The sequence below is a fragment of the Peromyscus californicus genome, unplaced genomic scaffold (assembly GCF_007827085.1).
Source record: "Peromyscus californicus insignis strain IS unplaced genomic scaffold, ASM782708v3 Scaffold_6__1_contigs__length_162567912, whole genome shotgun sequence".
Lineage (NCBI taxonomy): Eukaryota > Metazoa > Chordata > Mammalia > Rodentia > Cricetidae > Peromyscus > Peromyscus californicus.
The window spans coordinates 41,594,833-41,617,120 of record NW_026294584.1 but is presented as its reverse complement, the minus strand read 5'-3'; the positions used below and the strand labels follow the sequence as shown (position 1 = coordinate 41,617,120).

General features: G+C 41.9%; 1 protein-coding gene across 1 annotated transcript in view; it reads right to left on the bottom strand.

Moving 5' to 3' along the window:
* The window catches only part of Snd1 (staphylococcal nuclease and tudor domain containing 1), a 421,942-nt gene that overhangs the window by 153,432 nt on the left and 246,222 nt on the right, over nucleotides 1-22,288 (bottom strand). The window contains exon 14 of the mRNA XM_052719698.1: nucleotides 21,278-21,350. Coding sequence (XP_052575658.1) covers nucleotides 21,278-21,350 — 73 coding nt within the window. The remainder of the gene's footprint in view (nucleotides 1-21,277; nucleotides 21,351-22,288) is intronic.

Below are 22,288 nucleotides of genomic sequence, written 5' to 3'. Positions count from 1 at the left end.
GATGCAACAAATGTGCCCAGGTAACTTCATTTCAAAGCAGTTAATATCTATACCTCAAATTCAGAGCAACAGGAATCAGAATGACCCAAGAAAGGCTGGACATTCCTTAGAGAGAGTCAAAGGATATAGACACGTCTTAATTCCGCCCTCTTCTGGATCAGGCCCAATCTTTCAAATGTGGAAACATGTATTTACTGTATGTATATATATGTCACAACATGCGCGTGGAGGTCAAAGAATATCTATCAGGAGTTGGTTCTCTCCTTTCACTATGTGGGTTCTGGAGACTGAACTCAGGTCATCAGACTTGTGGTCAAGTGGCCGTTACTCGCTAAGCCACTTCCCCAGCCTTCCACCAGACCTTTCTGTGGTTACACAAAATCGCTACCAACAGCTGGCCTGCAACTCTTCTGTAAAAAGTACTTTCCTGTGGGTTGGACATGGTGGTACATACATAATCATAGTACTTGGGAGAAGGAGGCAGGAAATCAGGAGTCCAGGGTTATTCTTGGCTACAGAAGACCCATCTTGCTTGCCCTGGGTACAATCCCCAGGACCATACAAACTGGGAGTGGTGATACATACTGTAATTCATCCCGACACTGAGAAGCTGCGTCCCTGAAAGCTGAGACAGGAGGATCAGAACTTTGAGGTTATTCTTAGCTACCTAGTGAGTTGGAGGACAGCCCAGGATAAATCAAACTGCCTTAAACACCCAGATAAAACCAACCGAACAAAGACCTTTCTGTGACCACAAATGCGCTCCCCCCCCCCCCCCCCCGCCCCCCGCGTGTCTGGGAGTCCGAGACAGGGTTTCCCTGTGTAACAGCCCTGGCTGTACTGAACTCACTCTGTAGACCAGGCTGGCCTCAGACTCATAGAGATCCGCCTGCCTCTCCTCAAGTGCTGGGATTAAAAGTGTGCGCCACCAAACCTGGCCTAAAACTGATGTTTTCAAAATAATTTTGTAATTACCAAGGTTGGAGAGGTACAAAGATGGCTGGAGGCAGGAGAACTGATGAAGTAGAATCCTAGAAGAGTAGGCACAGGACAGGGCTGGGAGGGCAGTACTTAAAACAGTCCCAGGTCGTCTGTAGCCTAGAAGAATACAACTTACAGAAACGAGAGTCCTATGAAGCTGTTCACATGCACCTAATGTTAGCAAAAGAAACCCTATCATCTTCCCCCCAAAATCCCTTATGGTAGACATGAAACATCACAGACTCAAAAGAGCATGGGGAAATGGGAAAAGGGTAAGCCTATTAGTTACCAGGTAACCACTCAGGATTATCATGTGCAAGCCTCAAATGAGAACTGATAATAAGGAAGTTCACCAATGAATTCTCATCACCACAATCACTTTTCCATGAACATCAAAGAATAACCTTGAAGCAAACCAAATCACATACATAGGTGAAGCTGTTAATACAGATGTACTCTATCAGCACCCAGGAAGTTCAATGGTGAAGACACCACTGTCCCCAAGGAGGCTTCTTGGAGGTATCATGGGTATTTTCTCTACCTTAGAATACTTCTTCCCATCTAGAACTGGCTGTCTTACTGCGCCCCACTGGGCCAACCAATCATAATGCATAGTCAGTGAAACAAGAGGGCAGATACAGATAAGAATGTGGAGATCAGAACTAATCGCTAAGGACACTGAAGCAAACGTGTTCTTTCATTTTAAGGAATGTTGTGATCATTCACTGCCATAGTTATCTATCTGTGCAGGGCTGTCCAAATGAGGGGAATTACTTCTGCAGCGGCACAAAAGACAAATCACAGAGACGTCCCCTACCAGAAAGGCAAAAACACCACTCATCACTCCACACTCTTCCTCCCTTCCACACACCTGGTTCTGTGGCCACAAGTGACATTTTAATTCTTGGAATGGGTTTATGATTCTCTGTGAGGAGCCAACTGTACAGCATGATAATCTCTTGAAATAAATGGGGCTCTGGTGGGGAGGACACTTGGGAATGCATTCCAGCTCTAGTGTTACCACAAAGCACTTAAAACTCTGAAGCCAACCTTTCTGGCTAGTTATTAATATTTCACAGTAAGAGTGTGTGAGGGGGTTCTGGTATGTGTGCGCAAACTTCATCGAGCTGCACATTTAACAGGAATAAAGGAAACAGGAGTGAGTTGTGGAGAAAAACACTCACAGAACAAAAATTACAACACTTTGTTCTAAAGGTACTGAATCTAGGCCATCAATAATCTCTCATTAAGTGATGTCCAGTTTACATCCTCTCCAGTTGTTGGCTTAGCTGACATATCACATCACCCAGGATTCCCATATGTCAGCGCATAGAAGCAGTGTCTGGGCTTGGGCTTCACCTCTGGAATAGGACTTCGGAGGACATCTGTAGATGCCCAGGCTACAAGAAGATGCCCAAGCTGCAGAAGTCTGCTCTCTTGAAATTAAAACTTCTGTACCCTCATCTGTTATTGAGGGAACGCAGGCCAACTGGCTAAATTAAATTTCCAAAAGGAACCTGCAAGCTAAGGACAGACAAAAGGCAAGAGAAGCCAGAATGGAGTGCTTACCACTGAATCTAGGAGAAGACAGACACCTTAGTTCCAGTATGGTCTCTCTTCCAAATAAGGGCAAACTAAATCCTTTGTAACTTTGTAGACACACCCATTTCAGGAGTGCTACAAAGAACAGGCATCTACAAAAGATTCATTTGGTTGACTCTGCTGACAATCTATGTCCTTTTTTCTCCCATGTACAATACTGAGGAACGAAATAAAGACTTGGTGAAAGCAAAAAAGATAAGACTCATTTTTGTGTTCAGAATAAAAACACACAAAGTGGTGTGCTGACTGACCATCCTGACAGTCCTGGTCGGCCATGCAACATGCCTCAGAATATGTTTTGGACTTTTAATGAACAGCTAAAATGTGGAATGGCCTAACAGTTCATCAGCTTGTGATAAAGAACCTGTCTACACCACAACATGAATAGTACTCTGCAGTGGAAATGATTTAAACACAATGGGTATTTTCTGAGTTAGGATTTCTGTTGCTGCAATGAAACACCATGACCAAAAGGCAAGGAAGTCAGGGTAGGAACTCCAACAGGACAGGAACCTGGAGGCAGGAGCTGATGCAGAGGCTGTGGAAGGGTGCTGCTTACTGGTTTGTTCTCCATGGCTTGCTCAACTTGCTTTCTTTTCTTTTCTTTTTTTTTCCAACCCACTTTCTTATAGAACCGAGGACTACCAGGCCAGGTCCCACATGGGCTGGGCCCTCCTCCATTAACCACTAATTAAGAAAATGTTGTAAAGGCTTGCCTACAGCCCAGTCTAATAGAGGCATTTTCTCAATTGAGGATCCCTCCTCTGATGATACTAGCTTGTATCAAACTGACATAAAACTAGCCAGAACAAGTATGAATCCTAAATATGTAATTTCACAGCACAACATTTCTGCAAAGACTACTGAGGGGGCTGAGAATAGAGCTAGGTTGGTAGAGTACTTGTCTAATACGCATGAGGCCCTGGGTTCCATGCCCACGACCACATAAAACTGGTCATGGTTTTGTAGGTCTATAATCCTAGCACTTTTGGCTACACTATGAGCTCAAGGTCAGCCTGAGATACAGGACACCCTTTTTCCAAAAGGAAAAAAGTGTATGTATGGGGCACATTTGTCAAAGCTCACAGAATTATATGCTGAAGGTAATATATTTTAGCTGTACATATTTTAAATTTTAAAAGGAAAAAATAACCTGAATATGAAGAATGCACTTCCTTAATATTAAATTCAAGGCAACTTTTACCCTAGCCAACTAACTTATCATTAAGTAGGAGAAAAATGACAAGTTTAAAACTAATAGCTCAGTAGTTATTTTTTATATGAATTACTTTAATATAATAAAAAGCTGAATGTATCAAAGTACTTTAAAACTTTTTTTTTTTAAGACAGGGTTTCTCTGTGTAGCTTTGGAGCCTGTCCTGGAACTCTCTCTGTAGATCAGGCTGGCCTCAAACTCACAGAGATCCACCTGCCTCTGCCTCCCCAGTGCTGGTATTAAAGGTGTGTGCCACCACCGCCTGACTAAAGCACTTTAAAACTTTTAAACAAAAAAAAAAAAAAACAAACCAAAAAAAAAAAAAACAAAAAACCAAAAAACAGGTTTAGATGAGACAGATATTAGGAGAATAGGAGGAACAGTCTAACTAGGTTTTCCAAAGTTGCATAGCAAAGTTTAAACTCTTAGGCAATTAAAAGAAAGCAGCAGGAGCAAATGCCATCTTTAACAGACCAGAGTGGACATGCTTTGTTCAAATAAGGAACAAAGTTTGAGTCAATCATGGCCCATGCTGTAATCTCAGCACGTGGGAAGTCGAGACAAGTAGTTCAATGTAGCATGAATTGTTAGAAGGTCTTATTAATAAAATCAAACCTGAGGCCAGTTATTGGGGTGAATGCTGGAAGATCAGAGAAGCAGAACAAGCCACAGCCATCTCACCTCACCAATTCCTCAGCTGATCCTGTTCTTTCAGACTGGAAGCCTCTGAGTCCTCATCCAGAATGAATCTCAGCTAAACTGCTGCTCAAAAGCCTAAAAGTTTAACCAGGCTCTATTTCCTCCTCCTCACGCCTTAAATGCCTTTCTGCTTCTGGCCATCACTTCCTGGGATTAAAGGCTCTTATTACTACGCCTGGCTGTTTCCAGTGTGGCCTTGAACTCACAGAGATCCAGGCAGATCTCTGCCTCTGGAATGCAAGGATTAAAGGCGTGTGTGCCACTATTTTCTGGCCTCTGTATCTAGTGGCTGTTCTGTTCTCTGACCCCAAATAAGTTTATTAGGGTGCACAATATTTTGGAGAACACAATTCCACCACAGTTCAAGGCCAGTTTTATCTACATAGGGAGTTTGGGGCCAGCCTGGGCTACATGGGACTTGTCTTAAACAAAACACAAGCAAAAAGGGCTGGCAAAATGGCCCAGGGGGTCAAAAGTGTTTGCTGCCAAGCTGAGCTCAATTCCTGGGACCCACGTGGTATAAAGTTGTCCCTTGACCCTCAAACATTTGCTGTGCTCCATGTGAACTTCCTCACACAAACAAATAAATGGAATTAAAAAAAAAAAGAAATAAAAGGTTTCATTAACTCCTTATGCCTACCTGGAAACAAAAGCAGTTGATATGACTTAACTTGAATAAAATAATAATTCTCAAGCAAAAGAAAAATTCTACACAGGCTTAGAGATTGTTCTTTTATTGAATAACTTTCAGCTTCCCAAATTTAACCAGCTGAAAATAAGCTGTGAGAATCATTCAATTTAACCTTTAGAAATGAAGTTATTGCCTTTTAGTGGTAAAATCTGCATTTTATCATCAACCCCTCAGCTGACTCTACATGTAAGCTGAGTTAGGCAGGTAAATGGTAGAGGAGGCAGCACAGCGTGTGTGCTAGTTCATGTGAAAAGGATGGCAGCACACACCAAAAAGAAGAAGGAAACACACAGACGAATCCCATCTCTTCCGGTCTTCAACCCTCATTTCCTTTTTCATCTTTTTGTCTGTCTGTTTGTTTTTTGAGACAGGATTTCTCTATGTAACCCTGGCTATTCTGGAACTCACTCTGTAGACCAGGCTGACCTCAAACTCAGAGCCTGCCTCTGCCTCTCAGGTGCTGGGCTTAAAGACACCCAGTTTAACCCTCGTTTTTCTAATGAGGATGCAGTGTAGACAGTAGCGCAGGGTTAAAGGTACCAAATCAGGTTCTTCCCAAGACCAGCTAACCAATATAGCTAGGGCAAGGCTGCAACTCCAATTCATGGTATCCAGAAAAGTCTTCCACACAGACCCATGTTTTCTCGCCCTCTGCCCAAATCATCCCAAGCCCTCTTCTTACACCTTTTCCTATTTGTCGGTACTCTTAACTTCTCAATGGAACACTATTATAACTTTTGGTTCAATTAGTTGTCATGCTTTTTTTGTCCTAAGATTGTATATAAAATAGCTGTCCCTTTGAGGACCCTCCACTCAGGGCTAGCCTCTGCATGGGGGTTTGCCAGCCTTTCCATCAAGACCCTGGACACGCCTTCATGCCCTTCCCTGGACTGTGCTTCCCAGATCCATGCCTTTCACTTTCTTGTTCTACTTTCTTTTCCTTTAAACAAACAAACAAACAAACAAAACCCCAAAACCAACAACAACAACAACAAAAAAAAAACCAATTCTCTTCATATTTCACAGAGAAAATGTCTGACCTCTCCGAGGTCAGGCAAATAAATACAGAACTGCTTTTGTATTTCTACTCAGGAGAAAGACTATCCTATTCAGACAGCCTCCAATCGTTAATAAATCCCTTTCATCATGCAACAGCAGAGCAATATAGTATACTTTTGATAGTGCTGAAGGCTTTAAATATGATGTAAAGAAAAGTTATTTTATTATAAAACAATTGTAATTACTCTAAAAATAGGCAGGAGACATGGTAATTTGTTTTCTGGTTCAGAAATACCAATCTGTAAGGAAAAAAATGTTTACAGGCAGAGCATAACTGGGAGAGACACCTTTCAATTATTTTCTGATTAAATATTCTGCCCAAACATGCAATTTCTTAGTGTAAATGCCTCATTTATCCAAATAAATCTCTGAACTGAGGAGGCAATAATGAAAGGAAACACAACATAGCCAACTGGGAAACCCCAAAAGGCTTATACTTTCAACAACCTTCTTTGCTTTTTTCTAAGGATGAAATAACGCATATTTATTTACCTATTTATTTTTTTGAGACAGTATATCATTATGTTGTCTTTTCTGGCCTTAAACTCTCGACCAGGCTGACCTCAAAATCACAGAGATCTGCCTGCCTCTGTCTCCCAGTGCTGAGATTAAAGACGTGCTCCACCACACTGGCACAAATAACCAAGTTTTATGGTGATACCATAACATTGTCTTCAGAAGTGAAGCACTAGAGTGACCTAAAGACAGTTTAGCTATGGCATGTGGCCCTTAGGACATGGAATAAAGTGCACCAGCCAGAGGTTATAGCTGGGTATCTATTACAAGGCTGAATTAAAAAGTAACTTACAGGTGTAAGACATTATTTTTCTTTTAAAGTTTCAGACAGATTTTTATTACTTCCAATGTCTCTATAGGTTAGAGGTAAGAATGTATTATAGAATGAGAAAAAGGCTCAACAGATAATTAAAATGAAATGTGCAGAGAAAAGAATTTAAAGAGAGCCTGATGAAGCACACATTTTCATTTCATGGGCAAATCAAGAAGTCAGGGGCAAGGAAATTGATGTCATGCAAAAACTCTGCCCTACTCTAGACAAGAACACAACTTCAGAAAAGGACAGAGAAAAGAATGTCAGCCAGGAACCTACAACATAAAACTCACAAAATGTGAAGTAAGTGTCAAATAGCTACTAGACGGGACAAAAGCATTTCCTTCAATATTTTCTCTATGCAGATGATTGTCTGAATAGAAATAGGATTATAAAAATTGAGGTTTCAACCATACATGAGGTATTCATTGGTCCAATAAAGTTAAGCAAAAGCATTTTTATTATGTTTAATTGGGACTTTTCAAAGTCTGGTGTTTCCAGAGTTAATAAAAATTAGGCCGGGTGGTGGTGGCACACGCCTTTAATCCCAGCACTCCAGAGCCAGGCGGATCTCTCTGAGTTCGAGGCCAGCCTGGTCTACCAAGTGAGTTCCAGGAAAGGCGCAAAGCTACACAGAGAAACCCTGTCTCGAAAAACCAAAACCAAAACAAACAAACAAAGAAAAAAAATTAGATAATTATACAATTTGGAATAGAAAGTTCTAGATTCCTCATGGAGACAAATGTAAGGCATTAGGTAGAAACTTATTAACTAAAACAGAAGGTGGTATTTTGAATGACACAAAATGTATCAAATTAAAAACCTACTTATTTTACTCAATAGTTTTCCAGAATAGTAAAATATGCTATTTTTGGTCTAGCTTTTTACTTTGTGGTATTGTTTAAAAAAATAATTACCAACCACGATTTAAAGGTTGTTAATTATGTACATATAAAAACCCAAATTATCCTTAAATACAACTTCAAGAGGTACACAGCAATTTAAGCCATCTACTAACCTAACAGTGCTAAATACCATCTATGTCCTCTTCTAGGAACTGACTGCACAGTTGAGAAAAAAAATCTATTTTAGCAATTAATCCTGTCAGGCGTTTAGTCAAGATTTCCTCCCATTCTAACATCAGTCTTGCCACTGGCTATTTCCACTGGTATGCAGAAAATTTTAATTTCAATCAATCCTATCTGTTAATTGTTGGTTTTATTTTCTGAGCAAGTGAAGTTCTTTTCAAACAATTGTCAAACTATGAAAAACAAATGGCTATTAAAGATGAAAAAAATGATAAAAGTTCTCAACTATCAGGTAAATGCAAATTAAAACTATCTTGAGATTCCACCTCACCATAGTCAGAAGAGTTGTCATTAAGAAACAAACAGAAGCTGGTAAAGTGACTCAGTGGGTATAGGCCCTTGCTGTTAGGCCCGGTGACCTCATTTCAATCCCTGGAACCCACAGGGTGGAAGGAAACAATCGATTTCCACAAGGAGTCGCACGCACGCACGCACGCACGCACGCACGCAAGCATGCACAATATCTAAAACCCAAAGCAATTAACAAAACCCCAAAGCTGACGAGGATGTGGGGGAACCCGTATATATTGCTGGTAGGAATGTAAATTGTTCCAAGTATCATGGAAATTATGAAATTCCCTTAAAAACAAAAAGAAAATGAAAAGCTAACACTAAAAGCAACATCTGCCTCTGCTCCATCACTCCTGACTCTAACACCCACGTTTACTGCAGCACTCTATTCCCAACAGCCTGGCTATGAATCCGGCCAAGTGTCGGGACTGCTTGTGATTCAAAGGCATCTAAGTAGAGGGCTTCCTAGTGCAGATTACATCAAGTTAAGTTGCCCTTCTCCTAGGGAACAAGGGTTTAAAACAGACAGTTAAGGTTTAAAGCCAGAAAGGTAAAATAAACAAACAAGCAAAGCTCACACATTAGCATGATGTCAGAAGTAAAATTTAAAAACGTGTGCCTAGAAGAAAGGATAAAATGTGAAATGTGTGTGTGTGTGTGTGTGTGTGTGTGTGTGTGTGTGTGTGTGTGTGTGGTGTGCGTGCATTTAAATAGAAAATGATTTATTTTTTAATCTCTGTGTTTGTGTGCACACTCTGTCTGTGTGTATACACATGTGTGTGTAGATACTGATGGAGGGCAGAAGAGGGCATTAGACTCCCTGGAGCTGCAGTTACAGGAAGTTGTGAGCTACCCCACATGGGTGCTAGAAACTGAACCTCTCTCTGCAAGAGCAGTATGAGTTCAAACCACTGAGCCATTTCTCCAGCCTCCACAAAAGAACGAACTGAACCATAAAGAGTGCCATTATGTCATTTGCAGTGAAAATGATTATCATATTAAGCAAATTAAAACAAACTCAGAAAACCGGTATCACAATCTTTTGCTAATGACTCTTAGATTTTATACAGACACAAAATGCTAGGTGTGTGCGTGCACACCCATGCACGGCATAAAGAAGACTGGAGCAAGGAAGAAGGGCCTACTGGGTTGGAGGAAAGAGAGAAAGGGGAAGTGTGAGTGAGGAGTGATGAGGAGTGAATATGGCCAAAGTACATGATATACCTGAAAGACAAATGTCCATTAAACCTATCACTTTGTACAACATATGCCAACTGATAGGAGCTCCTAAGAAAGGATAAAATGCTCAGTCTCTACTCTTGAAAAGAGCTTACAACACTTACAAAGGTAAAAGAAATGGAAGAGGGAAGCATAGTCTGGTTAACAGATGTATTGACAGAAATCTTCCTGGCATAGAGGTACAGATGATTGTTATCTTCCTCTTTTCATCCACTTGTAGCAGATTTAATTAAAAACAAAGTTTTCCTCTGTAAGTGGAAAAAAAAGGTGTGTTCTTATTTACTACTAACATTCAAGACTAATTCAGCTTTGCCCAGATAAACTTACTAATCAGTTAGGTAGGTCAGATAATGTCTCTCCAGTTCTGGAGCCATCTGCAATAAATCTGTTCTTTATCTTTTGAGACAAATTTTTGGATGTTAAATAAACAGTCTGTAGAGGGATGTGGAAAACATCATCGGAAGCTGAGGTGGAATTTGTTCTATGACTCCATCAAAGGGCTCGAAGCAGAGTGCTTCCCAGTACAGACGACAAACCAAGCAGCCCCTCTTCAAAGGAATGAAGGTTTAACAGATAATTACGGTACTAAGTCAGAAGGCACAAAATAAACAAAGCTCACACATAGGCCTGGTGTGGGAATTGAAAAAATGTGTTCCTAGCAAGGCAGTAGCATGTTGTAAAATGCCTCAAAGTCATGCTCAGCAACAGATTAATAAATTGTACCCAGGATTCCACGCAGAAGTGGGAACAGTTGATAAGAAGCTTACAAAGCAAGGAAACAAGCCCACAGCGAAACATCTTTATGGTAGTTATACTGTCGATCTTGGTGTACTGAAGGTTCCAAACCCTTCCTAAAGCAATATGCAGTGCATACTCCTAGCTTCACTCTGTGGCTTTACAATCCAAGTATTGAGGTAAACCTCAGTTGAACATTGTATTTACCATATGGAAAAATAATACTCCCATCCAAGAGTTACTGTGACAGTTATCTGCACTGTTCCTGCATGACACCTTATTTGATTCTCCTGCCCCAATCCCTGATCAATCACCCATTTCTACTACTTCTTTCACTAATATAGATCCCATTTGCCTTTCTACGTTCACTGCCACCACTCTAGTTCTAGCCACTACTCACTTGTCAGACCATCCTGAATAAATTGTGGTCATTAGTATACAGTCTCACAGGACTCTGCTCGAATCCCGCTATAATTATATAATCAACTGTGTATGTCCATAAAGAATACATCTGTCTGGTTTAATCCTCAATATCCAGCACTATGTCCGGCATTTTAAAAGCTCTTACTAAACACATATGGTTTGATCATTCATTCATTGATTCTACATGAGAAATGCATGAAAAACAACAACAACAAGAAGCCCAAGATGGCATATATCCCATGTCAGGAGTGATATAAAACAACGGTAAAGAGCTGGAGGAGGAAGCAGTATGATTCGGAACTGGAAGTGGATTAGGAGTTTGAAACAGAAATACTATAGATGATGCCAGCTATCACTCACAGAAGACTTTCTGTGTGCTAGGTAGAAGGCTAAGCAATTTAGTAACAATCAACACACAGTATTACCCACTGATCTCTGCTGAGCTCTTGTTCTGTCAACTGTTCAGAATACTTTGTATGTATTAATTCATTCAATTACACCACAATCTAAGAAAGCAAGTGCCATCATCACACCCATTTTACAGCTAGGAAAGCTAACAGAAACATTAATAATTTCCTCAGGGTGACAAAGTACTAAGTAATGGAGTCCTGACCTGAATCTCAATGATCTGGTGAGACTAGAGCCTATAATGCAAATACTGACTCTATTCTAGAAGCACACACTCCTTTGGCATCCCTTTACAAGCCTGCCTGTTAAGAGTTACTAACCAGTAGTTAATTCTGAACTTACAGAACTAGCATCAGTTTTTGCCAAATAGAACTTCACCCCTTGAAGTGCATTACTTGACAAATCAAATGTAAATAAGGCACTGTAAATAAACAAGTGACTCATTCCTGTTAGGGGTTGAGAAGCTAATAAGGAGAATACCAACTTGAAAAGTTACCTATTTATCAACATATACAAGATGACAGTAATATGGTTTTGTAAATGCTAAAGACGGGCATGATCAGAGGGCAGGATGGATGCAAAGGGACACAAACAAAGGCAGTAGAAAGCACGATCCTAAGGGAGAAGAGACAACATTCAAAAAAGAAAGGCCCGCTACAAGTGGTAAGGAGTGAATGCAATTGTCTTAGTTAGGGTTTCTATTGGTATGAAAAGACACCACAGCCATGGCAACTCTCATAAAGGAAAACATTTAATTGGGTGGCTTACAGTTTTAGAGGTTTAATCCATTATCATCATGGTGTGACATGGTGGTGTGCAGGCAGACATGGTGCTAGAGAAGTAGCTGAGGATCCTACATCTTACTCAAAGGCAACAGGAAGTAGTCTCTCTCACTGGGTGTGGCTTGAGCATATAAGATCTCAAAGTCTGCCTCCACAGTCACATACTTCCTCCAACACTTCCTCCAACAAGGCCACACCTCCTAAAAGTGCCACTCCTTTTGGGGGGCATTTTCTTTCAAACCACCACAGCAATCAAAGTCCTTAATCTGAGAACATTCAACTGTGGGTTAGGTAAATATTACACAAAGGGAAGTAAATAGGCCTGACTGTAAGTGCAGCATCCAAGTACCTTGCAGCAGCGCACAAGAGAACACAGGTCTTTCTCCAGATTAGAAACCTCCCTAACCGCTTATGTTCTCAGGACCTTCCAACGCTGTGTTAGAAATTCTGTAATTTCCTTCTGGGAACATCACTTCCTCAAGAACAGCCACAGAACTACTGGGCATTTCAAAGGTACCTTGATCTCTAATTCAAGAAAATCTGGATGTCAACATTGCAGAGTTTCCAAAATTCTGTGTGACACAGTCTGTAGGGAATATGTTGGAAACATGCTAAATAAAGGCTTAAAATACAAGCAAGCAGAATGTCTATGTTAGTAAAATGACTTACTTTGAAATGTTTACATAAGCAATAGCCACAGGACAAAATGAGTTCAATCTAGGGCTAAGCATTACGATGATGAAGCAGCGAGTGGCACCAGGGTGGCACAGAAACACTTCACGTTTTATCACATCACCGTGGACATGGGATACATCAGACCATTCAGTCACATACCTCAACCCAGGAACCAAGAGTGTTAGTGAACGCCTTCAGAATACCCCTACATTTATTTACTTATGCCATATTGGGCTCATTTAACCAATCTGGACTCATGAAATAGAATCACAGAGCAATATGCATGTGTTCAAAGAATGGAAGAAACAGAAGGCAATGAACCAGTGACAGCCGAATCCATGTGTTAGAAGCACTTCTCTTTGGAAAGAAATACCACTTGGTTCAGGGAAAATGCCCCTGGACTTGCTCCATTTTCTTGCAACTTTCTTTGAACAAAAGAAAGGTTATGGCTTAGTTAACTGAAATAGGATCTAGGACCCTGTGCTGGTGATTTTCTTGTCAACTTGACAGAAGCTAGAGCCATCTAGGAAGAAAGGACTCGAATTAAGAAAATTCCTTTATTAGGGACAACAGGCAAGTCTGTGCAGCTTTTCCTTGATTAATGAGAGATACTAGGTGCTGGGGTTGGGAATAAGCCCACTGGGGATTGTGCCCACCCCTGGACAGGTTGTCCTGGGATATACACACACACACACACACACACACACACACACACACACACACACACACACACACACACACACCAAAAACACAAACAAAAAAAACCACGGTTGATTGAGCCATGAGAAGCAAGGTAGGAAGCATGGCTTCTGCTTCAGTTCCTGGCTCTAGTTCCTACCCTAAGATCCCTTCGTTACAGACTGTAAGCCATAAGACAAACTAAAGCCTTTCTTCCCTAAGCTGCTTTTGGTCATGGTATTTATCACAGCAATAGGAAGCAAACTTGGACAGACCCTGATACTATGGAGCTCATCCATATGTACTCCTGGGTAAGAAATCAAGGAACATGGAAAAATTTATTATCATTTTATTTATTTATTTATTTGTAGTAATAGAAGATCTTTCTATAACACAATTTATGGCACTAACACATTAACGTTACTGAGTACATGGGGATCAAAATGTTGTCCTTGTAAGCGGCAACAAACAAGAGTCCTGTCTCTAATAGTGACCACCTTCAGGAAAGTCACCTGATCCAGCAGTTCTGAAGAGGTAGTAAGCAGCAGAGCTGGGACACACCCAACCCGAGGTCAAACTGCCTTAAATTTCCGGACTTCCTACTCTCAGTCCTAACTGCTGCAGTAACAGGGATTTTTCTCCCAACAAAAGCCTGTCATCGAGTGTTAGGCACAGTGGGGCCTGTTTATATTCCATCCCTACGGAGAGAGGCAAGAGGATTCCATGATTCAAGCCAGCCTGGGCTACCAAATGAGACCTTGTCTCAAATATCCAAAGGCCTGAGACCTAGCACAGGGGTAGAATGCTTGGCCCTTCCTTTGATCTCCAGACCCTGACCCTGCCAAATCTCCAAGTGAACAAAATGGCAGTCCAAGCAAGGTATATGGGATCAGACACTTTGCAGATGAAAGCGAGATATTCACTTTAGAGCTTCATTTTAATCCATTTATTAATGAGGGAAAATAGATTCAGAGGAGAGTGAGGAGCAGACATATATAGGTCACTAGGAATGCTGAAGAAAATTTGTTAATTTTTACTTTATGAAAATATAGAGTAAAAACATCGAATTGGAAACTATTTCTCTCACAGAGCAGAGTTCAGCTATGTCTCTAAAGAACCACATGTCTTCAAGAATTATGTGTATCACTATCAGCCCTTCACATGCCATATTCTCCCCCTACAAAGGCGCAAAACAGACCAGGAAGACCAACAAAGCAAAACTCACAGAATCACATCATCCCAGAAGAGCTTGTAAGGGCAGCATCCAGCATTCTATTGGAAGTACACCCAGTAATCTTCCTGCTCATTTCAAAGTCTTGAACAAATTTCCCTGATACTCAAAACTAAATAAAAGCCAGAGCCCATGTCCTAAATTTGGTGCCCTACATTGTACAAAGAACACAAAAGAAATACAACTCAGTCAAAAAATGTATTAAAACTCTCTAAGATGTACTTAAACACAACCACCACTGACTGTAGTCGATGCTGAAATATAATCCTGGGAAAGCTCTCATGGAAACCATAAATGCTTTCTGATTTACTTAGAAGAGAGTGATATCTTTGCAGTTCCAGGGAACTTAACAAGGGCTAAAAAAAAATGAATTAGACATACAGGACTCATGTGGCTCTATAGGCCAACCCTCTCTCCTCCCACAAACCAATAGAACAATGCTCTCCACCATGAATCTGAGGGCAACTGATCAATTCAAACTTTCTGCCACAATCAAGGTCTTCCTGATGACATCCAACCTTTCTCCAGAGATGGTGGGGCAGGTTCAAAGAAGGGAAATGGAAAGGGAACTGGAAGAAAAAGGGACAAAAAGAAAAGAAAAATGATCAAGGAAACCAGAAAATACAGAAAAGCTATACATGACAGTGCATACATATAAATCCTAGCTGTCTTCCTGAGGTAGGAAGATGGCAAGGCCAGTCTGGGCTACAGAGTGAGCTCCCGTTTCAAAAACAGAATAAAACAAAATGCCTCAAACCTTCTCTGCAGCCTGGGAGAGACTGCTAATCTGGCAGTCCCTCTGCCATTAGAGATGTCAAGTGCTGCAGAGCTGTGGGGCATGTTTTTGTGTGGAAAGAATCCAAGCCAATTAGATGCAACCACAGTTGAACCATTTCAAGAAAGAAGAGAATAGAGAGAGCAGTATCTTCTCTTAGGTTAGTAAGAACTGGAGTTGTCAAATGAAGCATAGGTACAAGACAGACAGGAGACTAACACTGCTACTGCCATAGCTTCTGACCAGGGTACCAACCTTGTTTATGGAGCACAACATGCTTGTCATAGAGAATATGAACTAGACAGTGAGCTAGCTCTTCTTATGTTTGTCCAGGACAGCAAATATAGCGCTTAGTAGTATGGCTAGCATGCAAATGTAGCACTCACTCCAGGCAACTCCTCCAGGTCAGGGAAACCCACTAAGAGGCACAGGTCTTGACCTTGGGCCATCTGTACAGTAACTTAGACCATAGCTGGTCCTGCCATGACAATTAGGTCATGCTGTGGGACTAAGCCAGAGTAAGGGAGGGAAGAGATCTTACGAATAAAGTTCAAAGAATGAGCATTTGTATCATTGTCAGGGCTTATAAAGCACAGAAAGGCAGCTGAATGGAATGCTACAATCCTAGGAGAGGAAGAAGGGGACCGGAGTGAGCATGACTTAACAGCCCCGATTAGGCTTACCAAGGAACTTCTCTCCCTCCATCTCTTTCCACATTCAAAAGCAGTTTTTGTTTTATATGTATTTACTTGTGCATGCCACTGTGTTAGTGTGTCAGTTGGAGAACACCTGACAGGAGTCAGTTCTCTCCTTCTACCATGTGGGTTCCAGGGATCACGGTCAGGTCATCAGGTTTGGCAGGACGTGTCCTGTTGAGCTATCTTGCTGGCCCTCTTTTTAATGTTTTTCAGCCAAAAAGAATACATATTTACTTCCTACTCTTCCATCAAGACTCAGCTCCATATGGAGCCAGGGAAAGATAACACCCACAAAGGGCCCCAAGTCTATTACAGAAAGGAAGACAGTTTGGGATATCTCAGGAAAAGAAAAGCAGTGCTGTTCAAGAAAACCAGGAAAGGAAGGAAGAGCCTCCCAATAAAACCCATTTCATCTACCTACCCACCTACTTCAACAGATAGTTTTTGATATTTCCAAGTTAAGACCTACTGATTCACTCTGGAAGCCTTCTTTCTATAGTTCCCTTCACTTCAGGAGTAATAAGCCCACGGTCTGATTTCTCAAATCTTGTGCCCCCCCCACTGCCTCCCACCCCCCAAGCTAGCCTTTGCACCACCCCAGACTAAACTCACACACAATTCTATGAGTAATACTATGTTTCTCCAACAGAATCAGCCACAGAGAGAGATGCTCAAAAACAGTATGAAAACTGGGCAAGAAACGGTCACAAGCTGACAAATGTCCAAGAGTGCATGGCAGTTCAGTGAGTGAATAATTGTGAAATTAACAGATGTGTTATCAGCCACATAACATCAGAAGATCCCCATTCTGGCAATACAACACACCTTGCAGTTTATAGAAACATGATCAGATAGGCATAGGCTCCAACCTCTTGTGATCACCAAACAACTGATTAACAGATCAACCAATAATCAAACACACAATCATTAAAACTCCTCCTGCACCAGAGCAGAAAGTCCAGAAATGACAGGAGAAGAAACATGACTGCAGAGGGTATGGGCATAGGCTTGTGTCACCAATCAACAACACATGATCATTAAAATTCCTCAAGCATCAGAACAAAGAGACCAGAGATGACAGGGAGGAACTCACAAATACACACCCCGATTCATTAGAACTCCTCATGCACAGATGGGAGCGGAAGCGATGGAGGCAGAGGAAGCCATGTGTACTCTCAGCGCTGGCTGCCCTCAAGGAGTGGGAAACTTGCGCTCCCTCACTTTGGAATCATAATTGATTTGTCTCATCTACCAGAACAACAGTCGTGCAGCAGGCCCATTTTATTACCTGTTTTACGCTCTGTATCTACAGGAGACTGTATTCATTGCAGAACAGGCTGTAGCAAAACCAGTAATACACCCAAGATAACGAACAGCCTTATATTCCACTGACGTGTAAAGTCCAACTTTTCTACACTAGCAAGGAAAGGAGGAGAGGCAGGATCAAGAAACAAGTATACCTACTGATAATGGAAGTGCAGACGTGTGGATGGACAGTCACCATAGAACTGCCTTTCAAACCAAAAGAGATACAGAACCAGGCCAGTCAAATTTGTGCCTGGATTCACATTAGGGGCATTGTGCCCCGAAAGGAAACCAGACTATAGAAATATATACAACTGGTACTTATAATAGCCCACTCTCCATGGAAAAATGAGAAAATACAGAAGCTCATCACTTCTTGTTTATGAGACAGTATCTCATTATGCAGCCCTGGTTGGCCTGGACCTCACTATGTACACCAGGCTGGCTGAACTCACTGGGTGATCCTCATGCCTCTGCCAGCTTATCAATCATTTTTTTTTAGGACCTAAGTTACCGGCCTGGCAGTGAGTACTCTTCCTTAGAGGTCACTCTGAAAATATGTGCAAAAGATGAAGATGGGCCAACTTTTACCAAAGCGTGGACAGAGGACCATCTGATTGGTATTACACAGGTGATCTGCTTATCTTACAAAAACTCGACCTAATGCTAAACAGCATCTACCATTCATAAATTTAGAATACCCCATGCCAGTGTCTCATTTCCTAAGAGTCTATTAATATCTCATTCTCATGCCTAGGTTCCTACTTCCCACCACACAGTCAGCCAAGAGATATTGCTTTTGCTAAGTCTCCATATCAAAATATTCTAATGCATCCTAACTCCTGGTCTTGTGAAATTAAAAATCCAACAGGAGACATACAAAGAATGGGCACAAACTTAACTTCTAAAATGATATTCAGTTAACTCTGGGCCAAAAACCACAGAATAGTTGCCTTATAATTATGACAGGACATCTTCTGCAGAGCACATTTCTTGAGTGTCTTTAGGAAACAAAGTGTATACTCATTCCTAGCTTTTTTTCTCCAAGGATATGCATCGTGGTGGGAGGAGAATAGAGGGGAGCATTATGCATAAATAACAGTTCGCAGTCAATTATTTTGGCAGCATAGTGCATATACTGTCAGATCAACAAAATCTTCCATTTATCATGACCTAAAACTAAAAGGGAGAGTCAATCTGGGGAAGTGGGAGGACACAGCTGAAAATTTAAGAGATTAAGAAACTTTTACGAAGCTATTGCGTAAGTGTACATTACACAGTCATTACTACAGGGGTGTATTTCCACCACAGCACACTGCTTGCCCATGACCCTACATGCCTACCTGTCCCCCAGAAAGCAAAATTACCAGCATGCTCTAGGGAGCAGAAAACCCATACATCTCACTTAAATAACACAAGGGCGCCCAACCCATCCGCATACTTAACACTGTGATGGAGGGACAGAGAGGTGAGAAAGGGGAAAACACAAACCTCCTCTATTACACAGGGCACAAAAAACTGCAGTCTTAGCTGAATAATCTGTGATTCAGGCAGACAAGGTCACATCTGACATCTATTTAAATTGAATAGCTTTTCACTTCCAGTCTTCCACCTGCTCAAGCTTTCCCCTTTTATTTATGTGGTCACTGAGGGACATTTAACTGGCATTTATTTTTAAATAACTTAAGAGCGAACCAATTTTTCAATATACAGACAGAAAAGAGAATAAAAATTGGTACCAAAAAAGAGCCAGAGTTTAAGGGTGAGTCGGTGGGATAGGGATGATAACGTTAATGATGATCAAAATGGAGGCAAGTTTGCACAAGTGCCGCTGGCAGAAACAACCACAGCTGGAGACACCAGAAAGCACCAGGGTCCAAGGCAGCATGCGAGATGGAAAGTGGGCACCGAAGGTTTTCTGATGCTGCCCTCTGAGGGCCTAGGGGAAAACCAAGGCAGCATCCCTCCACCCCACTCACTTCCTTAGGACTTCACCAACAGTGCAAGTCTGGGCTACTAAGAGCATCTATCCTCAAGCTGTTCATTTATTTATTTGGGGGGAGGTGCAGCTCATACCAGTGTGTGATTTACTAATTTGTCTAAAATATGTTTTCAGTTTTAATGACATAGTTTCCCAAGGTTTAAGTCAGCTCTGGAAAGGTCCTAGAGTGTGAGTTTTACATAAACATTTCCATAGGCAGATGGTCCTCATGTAGAGGAGCTTCTGTTGTGTTTTACAAAACTAGTATTTATAACATGTTTTTCTCTGCAGCTGAACAGTCCCCAAATTGCCTTATGATACCAACCGCTTCAGCTAAAGATCAACATTAAGGAAAATATTGTTGAGAATACCACAGCACATACCCATAGAAATTAATAACATATACAAGAATAACTCACAGGCTAGACCCCAGAGAAAACAGGCCGAATAGTGTACTGGACGCATCACCCCTGGCAACAATGAGCCTTAGCAGATGTACCCAGACACTAGCTAATGGCTGGAAGGCCATTAGCACAAAGTTTCTTGACCTCTCAGGATTCTAAGCCACACACATAAAAATGTGTTATCACTGTATCTCACCCACCTACAAGAGATCATAACTTAGAGACTACTCCTGGCTCACAAAGTAGACAACCCTGTTGAATCTGCACCTGAGTTAACTGCCTATGTCAAAGGACAAGCTCACTGGAGTCCCACTGCTTCAAATAGGTATGAGGACACCCACACAAGGTAGATTTGGCCACATTTACAGTAAGCTACCAAACTGAACAAGAGGAAAGGCTGTGGTCAGCATGTAAACATGTAAGGAGAAGACAGTACAGTCAAGCTCTTCCCTGTGGGACCAGGCTGAGCTCGAGAATAGTTTGTTTATACTGGCACTGCCATCTTGCGGTCCACGGCACAGCCCTTGCATGTCCATGCTGATTCACTGGTCCTTCCTCCTTTAGCTCAGGGTGCAATATGGTCCTCCTCCTCACCTATGGCACACACCAACCCTGCTCAGCCATTAGTGAGCAGGGTGAAAAGAACACCAGAGTGAGATCAACACCAGCATCATTCACCCCCCTTAGCTGCTATCACTTCTCTTCATAGAAGATGGCACTACAGATTTCTCTTCCCCACTTGGATGTGTCGTCCGTGTCCCCCCTCACCTCCCACCCCTCCACCCCCGCGCCCTCATAATTGTTATAGTCACAGTGCCTACAGCAGTTCCCACACATACTGGGCACTCACTAAGCATCTGTGGGAGAAATCCTCTCAACACGCAGGGCACTGCTCAATCAGAAGAGATCTTAAACAGGCATGGGTAAGTCTTCACTGCAAAAAATTGCTAGGACACAGCCTTTTGGGGGTTCGGAAGTATTCATCCCCGGTTCTTCTACATATTGTCCTTATTTATTATCTCTTAGCACAGTCACATAAACCTCCATTCTGTCCAGCTGACAGGCAAGCTGTAAGAAAGAACTCATTTAAAAGTCACCAGTAATTCCTAGACTTTCTCTCATAACCTACACTTGACCTTTTACCATGAAGACTTCTCATTCACAGAATAAAATAGGTTTAAAAAACCCAAGAGCTAATTTTACTTCAGTACGACAGGGAAGTATAAAGTATCTTCTAAACTCACGATAGTTAAAAACAGGAGCAACAGCTCAGGTGAAGAAATAGAATGGAGGTTTTAAATCATCCTTTTCCTTAATGTAAACCAGAGTCACTACACATGCCTTAAAATACCCTGGAAGAAGTCACATTTAGGGCCTGAAAAGCACAGAGCTACAGAAAACACGTAAGTGGAGTCCTTTAGTGAGTACTAAGCACACAGGCTCTTGGAGGCTCTGAGCTCCCAGTTGGATTCAAGGGCACAACTCACCCCAGAAATGTCAGCAACTCGGTGGATGGGCACTTCCTTCTTGCTGTGCAGGCCTTTGCCATTCTTAATAGCTCTGTAAGGGCAGAAGAGAAAAACCCATTAAGATAAAAACCACACCAGGAGAGAGTGGGGGCAGGGGAGGGGACGAGGAGTAGGGGCTGTTGACATAGGATGTGTTGACACAAACCCCGTCGACACTGCTGAGCAGACAGCCTGTGAGGAGCAGGCGCTGACGGGACAGTGGAAGGTGCTCTTCTCCCCAGCCCAGTTACCAGCACTTGCTGCCAGCTTCAACTAGCTGTGCCTGTAATCAGAGAGCTCCCTCACTTGTTTCCAAATTAAAGGCATTGTTCTGGGCACAAAGGAAGAATCAGTTGGAAGCGCACACTCCTAAGAAGCACAAGTAATAATGTTTCAGTGCTTAATCACACGAAACATTTTAAATGCAAAATATGTAGCTAGTGTTCCAATTCTAATGGAAATAAGTTCCTCCCAGGTAAAAAGATAAGTTGCCTGGAATGAAGCAATATTGTACAGAAAAGCCATTTAAGACTGGGGAAAAATTAGCGAGTGCTATATAACTGATACTAAGCTTTCTTCTGATTAGTTGTGGGGTGGAAACAGCAGGATTTCGCAGGGAACTCTGAAATTCACATATCTTACCATGGGTTGGTTGGTACCAATCTCCGATCTCTTAACTACCCAGCACTGCTGGGCATGGTTACTGGTGGAATAGGAAAAAGCCGCAGTGTAGAGCTGGTTGGTTAAGTCATTAAGCTCTTCCACTACTAGAGAAGGCCCATGTGAGTACTGATAGCTTCAGACCTCCCGCACAGTAAAGGTTCAGGGCTCCCTACTCCAGCCTTTGTAGGGTTTCTGGGTTCGAAAGAAAGCATGGAGAGAGTTGCTAGAGCAGGACCAGGGATGTGCATGGAAACTTGGTTACACTTCCTCCTCCGGTCTGCATTTAAGGGGTGGCAATATCTCCCTAAAGAGGTTATTCTTGGGGTC